A 14,465-nucleotide genomic window follows, 5' to 3' on the forward strand; every position below is an offset into this window, starting at 1 on the left:
TTTCCCTCTCTCTCTCTCTCTCTCGTAATAAAACGATTCCCCTCGACCAATTTACGCCTTCGAGATCCGCAACGGGGCACGATAGTTCTTCTCGAACCCATCAGTTCATAGCCGATAACTCCATTGCAACGTCGTGGGTCACGACTCTGAAATACTCTCTTCGCGGCTTCGTTTCGCTCTCTTCTTCCCATCGTCCGCTTGTATGGGAAGAATACTACCTTTCTCTTTTTTTTTGCTTCTTCAGTGGGATCTTTCCTCATGTCTCTAATTACACATCCCCGGGACGTGCATCGTCGATATTTATGCCATCGTACTTTATTCGAGCATCGTCGTCCTCGGGGCTCCGTTGCCTCCGTAACAACAAAAGTATCCCTCATAAAGTATTCCTCGTCTGCTATGCATGGGCATTAATAAAATCCCTCGAAAAATCATAAGCCGGTCGGATATCATCATGTTTTTATGCGTTCGTATAGTGGATATCGTCGCGTGATTATTCGCACCAAATGAATGTTCCACGATGGAGTCGTTTTTGTTTCTACATATTTGAGCAAAAATATCTGGAAATCTCTCATCTCATATTTTATTCATAGGACTTTTGTGCTCATGCCTCGATATGCGATAAAATTTAATATTGCGGAAAAGTTTAATGTATCGAGAAATAGTATTTTTCTCAGTCATATATGTGGTTTTTATTACAAAGAATGAGAAAAATGCACAAAATAGTTTCAACGATTTTTGTCATCTTATCATGCCTTTTTATTTGTTTATTGCTTAATTTTATCAGTTATACGTGTTAATACAAGGTTTCTAAAGCAATCGAACGAAAATATCCGCGAGCTATTTTGAGGCCACCGCAATTATTAAGCTGATGTGTACGTCGGCCGGAATATTTAGCGGATTATTTATTTCCAATCTGGACGTATGCTGCGATTTGTAGCCCGGTTTGTCAATTGTTCATAAGTAACGCCAATCGACTCGATAAATTTTATCAAACATTAAAATGCGATCGTGTCGTACGATCCTAAGGTTGAGACAATTATCGGTTTTATGAATATATCCCTGGCTATACACATACGTTTAGCGCCAGTTGGAACTTTGTGTCGTCGTTATTATATGTGGAACGATAAAAACGCCGGAGGCCATTGTTGCGGATTTTATTGCACGAGAAAGGTCGTACGGCTACCGAGATGAATTATTGGAGCGAGGGAGATCTTTCGATTGCCAGAAGATCATGAATGTTTATGTGCGCGTAATAAATTCAGAGCAAATATCTTTTTTGCTGTCAAAAGAATTATCAGTCCAATTATTATTTGGATGAAATGGAGAAGATCAAGTAGATTAATTCTTTTATTAATATTACAAGACAAGGGATTGAAAGTAGATTGGAATTAAAAGCATATAATACAGATCTATATTGGGCAAGTAGTAAATATATTTGCTAGCGGCAAAGCGTGTAGTTCAAGTTTCCCAATGTATGTCTCGCGATAATTGAGATCGATTCATTTTCTGCGCGCAGGCACTGCTATTAGTATTTCGCCTTGAGGTGTCGTTTACTGTTCCTCCAATATTTCTGGTTTCGTTCGATATAAATGATCCTATCGATCCCCAAGATCCGACTGATTATTATCGATACAACCATATAGATGTCAAAAAGGCCGAGGTATAATGAATCGATTATTTTTCCGTTTATCGTTTTCTCAGGTTTCATAAGGGCGTGCGGGTTTGAAATTACGTACCGATAGTCATTATTTACGCACAAGAGACGTACGCCAAGTCGGCTTTCTTCCAGTAATTACATCGACACGCGAGCGACTTTTTTCCACCGGCGAAATTATTGCATTATACATTCGCGTACAGTCTTATTATTATTCAGACCTTGAGAATACGTGGACGACTGAGCTCGGCGTCTTCGACGGGAATCGACGTTCAAGGTCGACATAATTATCGTGCGCGCACCAAACATCGAAGACGATTTTTATTCGATTTATCATTGAACTATTTATGCAAAAAATGATGTTCTCGATGTGTTTTATTGTTTATGAAATTTTATAAATTTTATATAAAATGAAGAATATAATATATAAAAAGATCACGCGCGAATTTGCCTCGTTATAGATAAGTGTCGCGCCAAAAACTGGCGAGTCACCACGAAAATAACGATTCGACATTTCGCTTTTACGAGGGTTGCCTCATTTCATCTCACGCTGTCGACGGCAAATAAAAATGTTAAGATTTTTCACGCACTTGGCAGAACAATTACTAAAGTCACGTTCAAAGCGCTTTTTACGAGAGGGCCACGAAATCGAGGACATTTTTTTTTTTTGCTTCAGTCATTGTAACATAAACGCTGAAAGTGTTCTTTATAAACTCCCGTGGTCGTTACATATATCATACACGCTACGTATTTCTTCAAGTATTCTATAACTGGTAGATCAAGATAGCAGATCATTGAAAGAGAAGAAACACGAAACGAACTGATTGCGCTCGACGATTTCTTTCACGACCTCGTCACTCGGGATGCAATTATTGAGCGCAAGCTACACGCGAAGTCAATTGCCTTGTCCAGTTTCACAGAATGTCTTGGATCGCAATTATCGATCGATGACGTAAAAATCAGCAAGCAACCCGAGGATTGAAATTAAATTCAATTAGAGAATGCTTTTCTCAGTTAGACATTTATAGCGGGTGATCCGATAACATATAAATAAAAATGAAGTTCGTAACCGCAGTTGCGGTTACAATTTATTAGTCTTTGATATTCTAGGACGGTTATATAATTCGCGTTTTACGCGATAGACAAAGTATTTTTCCGTTTATGCGCCCGTGTCGGTTTTATGCGTTTTACGGTACAAAGTTTAGTCGTAACACACGGTTCATTATATTTAGCAGCGCGATATACATTCGTGCTGCTTATCCTTTCGACATTTAAATGTCGTATGTACATACAATTAGTTACTCCAGTTGCGGAATTTATAAACCACAGTATACGACGACATATGACGCAAATAGTTATCCGCTACGTTTGACATTTCATGTTTCTATTTCGATTTGCTTATCGTGAATTTGCTTACGACGTTTTATATATTTTTCCAATATTATAGATATATTTAATATAATATTTTTCAATTATTTTATTCTTTTGTAAAAGTATCAAAATTATTTCTTAACAAAGTATGGAAGCATTAAAAAAATATATATCAAACTCGGAAAAATTGTGAAAAAAGATGATGTCTCACGAAATTTTTATAAAAGAAATATCGAGTATGCATATTCGATCGGGGATATTCCGCGTAATTTATTTGGTTAATAAGATAATCTGCAGTGAGCTACATGCAATGTATTGATCGGTACCCATGTATCTGTAAATCAATTCTAAATTAACTTTCGTCCGAGATTAATATCACCGATGCTGGATGCGCGCGTTCTCTTTCTCTTCCAGACGCGGCGAGCTGCGACAGCTGAAAAAGCGATTTTGCAGTATGACAACTCGATCGTATCGGTCCGCAGGATTTCTCCAAGCGCGCACGTATTCGCCCCGTGTTCGCTATAAGCCGCGAGAAAAAGCTGTCGTCTCTCGGAACATCGGCGTAATATCGTCGATGAGGAGGAGGAGGCAACGGATGGCGGCAGGGAGGACGGCGGAGCGAAAGACGATTTTATCTCGGCGCCGTAACTCATACCGGTTTTTCGATACCGGGTGGCGAGCAGGGTGGCGCGCGATTTCTTGCCAATCAGCGTGTCCCGGCAAGGGTGGGCCTTTTATTCGGAATCGATTAAAAGCGCAGATAAATAAACCATGCCGACGGCGGTTTATTCTTCACATTACGTTTCGGTCGCCAACAGAGGCGAAATCTTCCCGGTTTCCAGTTATACCGACTCAAAATTGAGAACGTTTGACTTGCATTATCCCACGGTATCTTTTAGCCAAATTCATATACACCACATGTGAATCAATAACGAGGATGCGACACAAACAGGCAAAAAATATAATACACATTATAAAATCTGTATAAAAATAATTTAAAAGTTTAATGTGAGTAACACATTAAACATTGTGCACGCACTCGTGCACAGTTGCAGCAAGATTTAATCGTCAAGCATCGACGCGGAATAGTTATATAATTACTAGCATCCTGCGGCCGATGTATAGATACACGCACGTCGATTCATCGAAGATTTATCTTTTTGCCAAGGTTCTCTCTTTATGGGCAGCCTGTCTAAGCGCGTACTTCGCTACGCTACTCGCGGCGTTCGCGGGAGCTATACGGGTGTGGGAATTGATTTTACATTTTAATTTAATTAAACGACCGTTGTGGCGCCGGGCTTTCAGCGGACTCTGTTCTCGTTGCAGCTTAACGCGCGCCATCGGGGAGCGCGAGTCCCGACATTCGCTTATAAACATTATTACATCCGGAGGACGGTTAGACGCGTGAGCTGTAAAATTGCGCTCTTTACATTTGTGCTGCTGATGCGTTTTGCGAAGCTTAATACCGCCCCGATCCCGCTGTTAAGCGACAGATATCTACTTGAGACGTAAGTCGTATTTTCTGTCTACTTTTCGCGCACATAAATTCGTTGTTTTACTCGCGTCGAGAGTGAATTCGCGAGCCGATTGGTACGGCGAATCGAATTTTATTTTCGTATTCCTCGAGAATGACACCGCGAGTGAACGATTTTTTCGGCTCACTCTATGGGAAAGTAAACGTCGGTTAAATAAATTTATAAACGAATGCTGATATCGGTTCTACAGCCTGTAAACATTTAAATTAACAAACTGAAGCTTTTCATTAGCAGTTTTCGATCGAATTAAGTTAAAATGATTACTAGATTGCGTAATATTGACATTAATAAGATATCAAAGTAGTTGAACGAGTAATCACATTGATGTATTTTAAACACAGATCGCGAATTTGCAGATCGTGGAAAAGTGAAGGAGGAAATTTTCCTCCTGCAAAAGTATAAAGACCCTAATATAGGTAATATAGGTAATACCCCGCGGCGATAAAGAGCGGCTTTAGCACACCGGTCCGCAGAAGTCGATACACGCAGAAAATCGATACACGGCGATTATCCGTCGGTGTTTCAAGGCGCAACGGACAACGTGCGTGCTATATTCTGACATCATAATGCAGGTGATAAAACGAGAGAATCGAGCGTGACCGTCGTTGTCGTCGTCGTCGTTGTTTGCCGAGACGCAGCGGACCCTCGTCGACGCGGTTATCGTTCCAACAACGTAATATTACATGTCGATGCTCAACAGCGTTCGGTCGTAGAAATTGCAATTTGCCTATGCATTTGCCTATCGAGAGTCGCGGCGATATATATGCATCGTCGTCGACTTTTAAAAACGATCAGGCATCTCTTTACGGAGTTTATAAACCAGAATATAGGTATTTCTATGATCGGTAGTCTAATTGCTGTTTTGATAATGATAGAGAATAATACGAGATGTAATACTATTAATAAAATAATCATAGACTGTGTCCTCAGTATTAACGCTGATATAATGGCGTATTATGTCGGTTGTTATTCGATCATAAGAAGCCTTTAAAAAAATGTAACGTATGCTTTTACATATTGCTCATATAAAGTCTGAATAATATTTATTAGTTTGAAATTTATAAAGATATTTCAGGTATCTAGTGAAGATGCATATAGAAAACGGTAAAGAAAATCTATTTCTACGCTTGTGCAGTTATGATTTGCGATTCATATTATTCTTAAAACTTTTTTTTTTTTTTTTTTTTTGTTTTTAAGATAAGGTTTTTTTTTTTCACAATAAATTGATTTTCGTGATGAGATAGAGGGAGAGTCGCGCGCGGTCTCCCGTTCGATAACATCGTGAAAAAGTGAACTCTCCCGCCCACTCAAGCATCTTTTATTGAATTCGCGGAACCGCCGCTCGTCTTCCTCATTCAAGCTTTATAAATGAACCCCGGAGCCGCGAAGTTCGTAAAACGCGGCCATTATAAAGGTTCCGGCGCAGTCTTCTGGGAATTTCGCGGGAACGGGCAAATTTTATTAATGTTAATTTCAGCTAAGTGCTATACGTTTATCTGGGGCGTATTACGCTGAATTATACGGACTTGCGTTCTTTTTAATCGAGTTACGGCGACCGTGATGGATGCAATTATAATTTATTTCCCGTTTTTTATACGCTTTAACTTTTATAACGGACCGCGCGCGCCTGGCACTTACGATAGATTACCGTAATATCGCGAAAAGGTCGGAGACCTCGTATTTCTACCGGGGTGGAGTCACGTTAGTAATTTTTCCTGATGCACTGAAAACGTTGCTTTACCCGAGAGTTATATATTTCACCAGAAATATTTATTATACATGATAAAATATTCAAAAGTTAGTCACATATATTTTCACGGTAAGTCGAATCCAAGTCGTGCAACTTCTTCTTTTATCAATTTTGTGGTCGATTCTTTTGTGAAATTATTCAAAACCTGGAACATATTCTACGATATTATACGGCTGACTATTATTAAGAATTTAAGAATTTTAATAATTAAATACGTAAGATCTGGAATTTATTTTTCCACCTTGCGCGCGGCTTTTAAACTTCAAATTATGTTCTATAAATACATATCGCTCCGACGGAAAGCAAGATGAATAAACCGCTGGGAACGAAAATAATTCAGCATGCTTCGTTTTGCCCCGTCTTTCTTTCTTTCTTTCTCTCTCCCTCTCCCTCTCTCTCTCTTTCCGAATAGGAAAACCGCTGTAAAAAAAAAGCGGCGCATTGCATCGTTCGCAAAACCGCCGGTTAAATCTCCAACTCGCGAGATATCCGCGGTCGGCGAGATGGGAAGAAGGAGGAGGGAGAAGGAGGAGGGAGAAGGACGCGATAAATTCCAGATACGAAAATTAATGCCGCACGGAACGATACTCCGTTGTGCACGACGACGGCGATGCAGTTCGCCGCGAATACGCACTGCATACTGAACGAAACATTACCCGACATTATAAATGAGAATCGTAAAACATTATGGCACATCCACTACCTCCGGTTTCTTTTTTCCTCCTTCTGTTTCTCGGTGTTCCCGGCCCGTTTTTCTTCTACCATTCTGTACGCGGGGCTCCTCTCTTTCTCTCGCCGTCGCTCGAGATAAAATTACAATGACCGACGCGTTGACCATCGACTTCTGAATTATCGTCCCTCGTTTGCGTTTTTTATAACGACTACGACGATGACGGCGACATATCCTCGACCCTTTGTTCCCTCCATGGAAACGAGCGCGCAGCACTCTCTCGTTTCCACGGAAAACGGAGGTCGGGCGGATGTTAATTATCGGATATCTACTCAGTGATTTATGAGGATTACTTCCACTGTTTGAAATATCCTAGTATTGTGTGTGTCCCTGCTAAATTAGTATTAAACAATTATATATCTATTTGTTAAATTTGCTGTGTTAATGTTTCAATTCAATTCGACTCGGTTCATAATGTTCTTTCTTTTATTATATTCCTGTAAAGCGGGTTAAACGGACGGCAATTAAATGCTCTTATCGTACGCGAGCGGTAATAATCATTAATTGATTAAACTATTAAGAGAGATCTCGGGGAAATAATTGCGCCGCTATTACAAGCACGGGATGATCAAGAAAAAAGTATTATCAAAAACAAAATGAGAGCAAGTGTAATTGTCGGTGATTATTCGGCAATTAAGCGATCGATTAACTTAATAATTTAATTACTCGCGAAAATTACGAAGGAAGGCAATCGATATTTATTATCTTTTATTAATTTCTGTTCAAATTAACTTTATCCATCGATTGATTATTTTATTACATCGTCAACTTAATTTTTATCAGTATCTCGTGCAATAAGTAAAGTGTAGCAGAAGCGTGAACATTTAGATCACTCGTTCATGAACGAGTAGTAATTAAGCGAATATCACGGAGCACGCGCTCCCTTTCATTTCTACTACGAACGTCATTAACATAAAGCGTTCCTTCCTACGAGGAATTACGTATATCTTACGAGAGTGACTTATCGCGTAATGAATTAGTATCAGTTAGCCAACCAGATAATTATCATCTATTGATTGAATACCAGACCATAAATTGTAGAGCGTGCTTTTTTTCTTGCCTCTCCTATTCTTGTACCGTCATGATCCTCGATGCGATATGCGTGGCAACGCCCACGCGTCGATGATTGACTTTTGAAATATCACAGCTCATTGAGCTTACTATGATATACAATAATATACCTTTAATTTTACTATCCGTTGTCTCTGCAATCTATAATGAAAGACGCGTTTAAAATATATTAACGCGACAGAAATTGTAATTTTCGTTCATTAAACGAATAACTAATTATTTGAAAGTGAAGCACGTGTCATAATCTAGACAAGAAGCTTTTGTGAGAAATTAGGGCGAGCGCACAATTATCGAGGTGAAGAGTTGCCAATTAACAGATTAATTAATTATCGAGCAGTTATGTAAATACGCGTCCTAGATTCTTTGTATCATGATAGCAAATTTTTTGATATCGTGAAAAGTGTTCGCATAAATCATTTTTCCATATTAATATTTTAAACACAAAATATTTGAATCTTCGATTAAATATAAGATTCCTTTCTCACTGTCAAATGACAATTATTTGATAAATAGGCAACGCGCATTTAAGTTCTCTCATCTTGCGTCATCGTTACTCTTTCGTATATATAATTTAGGTATTCGGTTAAATTAATTACACGTCATCGTTGTATCTCATTTCGCAATGTGGCTTCAACAGCGAGCATCGAAAGTTCTTTGTAGACCGGTATACGTGGAGATACCTTTCATTATATGTCGGATAGTTGCTCGAGTTTAATAATGGCGATATTAATGCGGGAACAACAGCGTCGATCGTAAATTAGATATTCGCATTGACGTCGACGAACATTCATTGTCGATCCATATTCCCGGCTTTGATGCGATACGCTTAATAGTGGCCAAGTTTAATAACGCGAGTCTATAAAATTTTATATTATCATCGTGAAAATGCACAAAATGAAAAACGTATGCACAACGTCATATAAACCGTTTAACGCAGAAAAATCGAGTCAGAATAAAAATTATTAAAATTGAAATTATATTGTTAAATTGATTGCATTGCACGTAATACGATAATCGTGTTTTGTTGATTGTTGCAATGCATTACAACTTACTGCGACAAGTGTAAATAATAATGTGTACATTAAACATGTATACTTGATATAATTAATTACATAGCGAAATACACTGTTACTTGTATATATCGTAGAAAATTTGTAGTAACTCGTAATAAAATTTCGAAAAATCCTGATAATAGATTTAACGAGGTTAATCTCGTTCTACACAACGATGTTCGCTATTTTACTCAATTATATTCGGTGCAGTATTTAGTGAACATTATTATTTGTATTTGTGTGCCGTAACAAATAAGCTACCTCGTTACGAGAAAAAGACGCACAGTTTCCCCGCGCAATCAGCGAGAGCCGACTTCTCTGGGAATGTTACCTGCGAACAATCGTATGCGCATATACGTACCTACATTTAATTATCCATGGTTGACAGATACGTACGATGTATTCCCGCGTGATTGTCTCGAGAGCCAATTTGTGAGACTTGGGACCGAGACAGAGAGAGAGAGAAAGAGAGCAGTTTGGTTCCGCTGTCACGATTAAAGTCGTAAAATCGCAGACTAATAGCCTTGTTACGTTAATTCAACGTAATATCGCGCGGTAACGATAAACGCATATGGTATATGTACAAGGCGGAGGAGGACGTCGCGGGAATGACATAAATTTAATTTAACGACGTCGAGGTCAGCGCGTCGCTTCGCTTCGCGTCGCGCCGTAAGGAATACGGCTCTGTGTATGTGGAGTTGATTGGGTCCCGAGATCCAGAGTCGGTGAAGAACGTGGCGGCACGATGATTTACCTTCCTCAAAATAAAACTCGCGGATCGTCGCGTTCACTCGCGTACCCGTCATGTGCTGCGCGATGTAGAAATTTTGCGATGAAAATATTCGCAACAATGAGAAACGAAATCCTCATAAGTTACGATATTAAATTTTATGCTCGTGTGTCTTTCGATATTAATTGTATCGATTTAAGTGCCGACACATTGCATAGATTATGATTCATTTTATATAATTAACGTATATTATTTACGAATATCTAGTTTATTAGTATTAATGAACAACAATTTAATAAATATTAACCTTCAAGTAAATTATATATATACGCGATAATTTTATTACGTTCCTAACAAGTTCCTCTTTTTCATTATCATTAAATTTTATTGTAGCATTTTTTAAATTAAATGATAGCTATCCGTATAATTGCTAAAGAGATGAAAAATAAAAACGTAATCTTATATCTGATAATGCTTCTTCACATGTATTTTATCTTCTCTTATTTAGCACACGCTAAAGTTTTCGCTGTAGACACATTTAATTATAAATTTTTTTTGTAAGGATTTATGATATTAATTTTATTTTTTTCTTACGTAATAATTCATTGCAATTATAAATGCGATACAGTAACCTATTATGTAAAGCAGTTCATATAAAATCATTAACGTGTGCTAGTTGGCTGGTTCGATTCGTGATAATTACAAGCAATGCGTGTGTAGTGCAGTTTATTTTCCCTTTCGGGATCGTCTAATCAAGAGGGAGATACTCGGCCACGTTCGTTCGTCCGGGTACGGGAACACGGGGGCACGGATAGGGGGATGGGTAAAAGCTATCATATTAAAGTCGTTTCTGTCGCAGTACGGCGTCTCATTTCGCGTCCGAGAAAAAGGATTAAATCGCGGTTACCGCCGCCGATCGCCGTATGATTACCTCGCGTGCAATGGGCGGCGTGTGACGGGAAATAATGCCGTGGAAAGCGGCGACGGTGTAACCCGCGTATATACTCTCAGCGGCGAGGATTATTTAGGTAGTGATGCAAACACCTTGCCGCGTACGCTTTGCTAATATACGACTGTACGACGTAACCGCGATTGCACGCTCCGACGCAATTTGCCTAGCAAACACGAATGAAAAAAAAAAAAATTTAGTTTTCACACATACAATATTTTGTCCCTGATGCTTTGTTCTCCGCAAAAAATGCAGATGTCTTTTTAAGAATAGTTTAATTTTTTAGAATATGCTTATATATAACACGTTATTACTTTGTATATTTTATTTAATACTGATAATATATTATATTTTTTTTCCTTTTGTCGTCAAAAAAAAATGCAACTTTTTTATAAACGTTACCATTACCGTATCACAGGTTAAAATTACTTTCTTAATTGAAAGATCAATCCGGCGTGATAGCCGATTCATAAATTATAATCTGTTGCCTTTTTATCACGACAGGATCTTTGATTGATCCGCAATATTTTTAAAATGGGTCGTACTGCGACGCAAACTCTGTTTTCGTTCTCTCTTCGGTATCGCGGTGGGCGTGATTAACCGATAAACTGATGAGCACCTCGTCAGAAGCAGAATGAATGATAGACCAGTCAGAGAAAAGAACTGATTGAGTTAACTACCTGTATACATCATTACACTCGTCGACTCTCGATGCCAAGGCCAACCGGCGCCGGGAGTACGCTTAATCTCGGCGCCGTATTCAGGTCGTCCTTAATTAAGCTGCTGAGTACTAGCTCAGGTGGTGTGACAAATCTGTTGTGCGGAATCTTATATTTTCCGCCAACTTTGTAAAACTCCATGATCTGCGTCTTTAATCCAAATATTACAACATTATTTGCGAACATATATTTTTTTTCGCGAAATATATCTTGCATGCATATCTTTTAATTAGTAAATATATAGCAGTATAATTCTTTGTTTATTGTTTTCATGATTAGCGATTAGTGATAATGTTCATCGTATCCTACCTATCATCAAAGACCATCGAGGAAACGACGATTAACATTTCGCGCGAGGCCGCTTTACGGATAGCTCTTATATATCAAGCGTGGCATTATCTTGCTTACGATACGTTGTAATGGCACCGTGTTGGCGGCCGTAAATTGCTGCGGAAAGTCTCCCGAGCTGACACGTAACACGGCGAAGTCCGGCGTACGGCCATTATGGGCATCGGCCTTTCAACTCGGGGGCATTTTAACTTCGCTCGCAACATCGCGCATCGATCATGAGATTCATGAGCCTCGTCAGCTGGGGCCACCGACTCCCTTAGTCTCTCCTTTTTACTCGCTTCGCTCGACCATCTTTCGCTCGTTTTTATTTCGCGAGCGTGGATATTCGCCGATTATGGCAATCCTCTCGACGAAATCAGGCGAAAGTAAAGAAGATTATCATTTTATATGGCAGAGAATAAAATAAAACTATAAATGTAAATCATCAGCGTTATGTTTTACATATTGATCGGTCGACGCGATAGAGGTCGATGAAAATATTGTCGCCGTTAAAGAAGATTATCATTTTATATGGCAGAATAAAATAAAACTATAAATGTAAATCATCAGCGTTATGTTTTACATATTGATCGGTCGACGCGATAGAGGTCGATGAAAATATTGTCGCCGAAATTTTTGTCGACGATATTAATATAATTCTTCAAGATTTAGATTCTCTAAAAAAGCTCCATGTACTTTAAAATTTTTTAACGATATTTCGTGATATTTTATCGTGCATTCGAAATGATTCAAAGTTAACTCGTTAGCCGATCACACACCGGCTGCGCGATACAATCAGGCGAATAACGAGCGGCGCGCACGTTCTTGTTTCAGGTTGCGACACGACCTTGGAGCCCGGATCAGGGCAAGACGCGCGAGATGACCAAGCTCTGCAACCATAAGAGGAAACTTCTGCTGCCGTCCGCGGCCGCCAGTCCTGTTGCGTCTTGTACACCGGCGGTCTCATCGTCGACTTTATCTTCTGGCCCGACAACGACCTCGATTCACGCGAACGCCGATTCGCCCACATCGCCGGATAAAGCCAGAAAAGGTAAGAATGTGTGATTGCAAATATGAAAGAGTATTATTATATGAATAAAAAGGATCGCTTTAAAAAAAAGTACAATAATTGTAGAATCAGACATAATAAAAGAATATAAATCAAAAATGATTTTTAAGAAACTATAATTTCGAATCTGTATGTGAGCTAAAAATTTTAACAAGAATATAGGCTTTGATGAAAATTTAGATATGAAAACAAATGTAGTATAATATTTACTATATATAATAGCAGATTTGCATTATATATTTTATTTAAGTATTTATGTCGATATTGCATTAAACTTTTCATTTCTTTTTTGCGTTAAGCGATTCCCGCGCGATCGATCAAAATTAAGATTTCTTCAACATCTGTTTTCGTAATCTCGACGACTTCGATAATCAAACTCACATACGTACCCGCAAAACTTTTTCTATCGATCCGCTGTATTAACAAAGTTTTCTGTCAAGTCGAACGTCGAATCGGCGCCATAATCGCCGAGACGTTTATTCACCGTTGCGCGGGAACACGTGCCAACTTTTATTGGAGGAAGACCAAAAGTTTTTCCATCCCCTCCGTCAAGTGAGCCGTGATCATTAGGGAAAAAAGTCGACTCGGTGGAAGAAGAACGACGAAATTGCAGCATTAGTCGGTTCGCCCATCGTATCCCCTTTCCCCTCTCTCTTTCCCGTTTCAGGATCGTCTTTTCTTCGCCCGCCACGTTGGCACATTAAAGCTCAAGAGAAGCGCGGTAAAGGGCGAAACGGAGACAGGGTGGAATGATGTATCACCGTAGCCGCCAAACTCTCCACCGAATTTCATTACCAAATCCCATAACCGACCCATCCCGCCGCATTGCTCCTTTCCCTCCTCCTCTCCTCTCCTTTTTCTTTTTTCCTTATTTCCACGCCGTTAATTAAGCGGCTGTTGTAGGACGCGCGACAAACGCGTTCCCAGCGTACCTCTACCTGTACTCCAAATTGCGTCGGCTAGAAATTATAATCCGCTTGTGTAGATTGAATGCCGGACGCGACCGTGTCGGTGACCAACGGTTATTAAACTTTCACCCTGTGCTTCTCGCAACTGCACGTTTTAATATTATTCGCAGAGGAGGTTGGGAGGACGCTTCTCATTTCTCGAACATCGAATTACTCGAATATCGTGAAAATGATGTATCTACATAAAATAAATGTATATTTTAGAAAATATTACGATTTTTTATACACACATTACAAAATTAAAGATTAAAATTATGTGTCTTTATTTGTGGTCTTGTAATGAGAGGATATATTTATATGATATAACATCTCTCTCTCTCTCTCTCTCTCTCTCTCTCTCTCTCTCTCTCTTTGTATGCAGTCTTTGTGAAGAGTTTGCTCTGCAATTATCAACAACAAAAACAGATCGATTTACAGTGTCCGCTCATAAATAGATTACGATGCATTCCAGTGCATAGATGCATTCGTGCGCAGCATCGAGCAGAGGGTGAATAGTTTCACGTTTGCGTCTGGATATCTAGGGCTAAAGTTTAACCC

At 39.2% G+C, this 14,465-nt stretch overlaps 1 protein-coding gene across 4 annotated transcripts in view; it reads left to right on the top strand.

Moving 5' to 3' along the window:
• Positions 1-14,465, top strand: part of LOC115238278 — a 200,928-nt gene that overhangs the window by 166,666 nt on the left and 19,797 nt on the right. For all 4 annotated transcript variants that reach the window (XM_029811959.1, XM_029811960.1, XM_029811961.1 and 1 more), the window contains exon 3: positions 12,726-12,942. In XM_029811959.1, the coding sequence (XP_029667819.1) occupies positions 12,726-12,942 (217 nt within the window). The remainder of the gene's footprint in view (positions 1-12,725; positions 12,943-14,465) is intronic.

The sequence above is a fragment of the Formica exsecta genome, unplaced genomic scaffold, assembly GCF_003651465.1.
Source record: "Formica exsecta isolate Colony F162 unplaced genomic scaffold, ASM365146v1 scaffold33, whole genome shotgun sequence".
NCBI classification, from domain to species: domain Eukaryota; kingdom Metazoa; phylum Arthropoda; class Insecta; order Hymenoptera; family Formicidae; genus Formica; species Formica exsecta.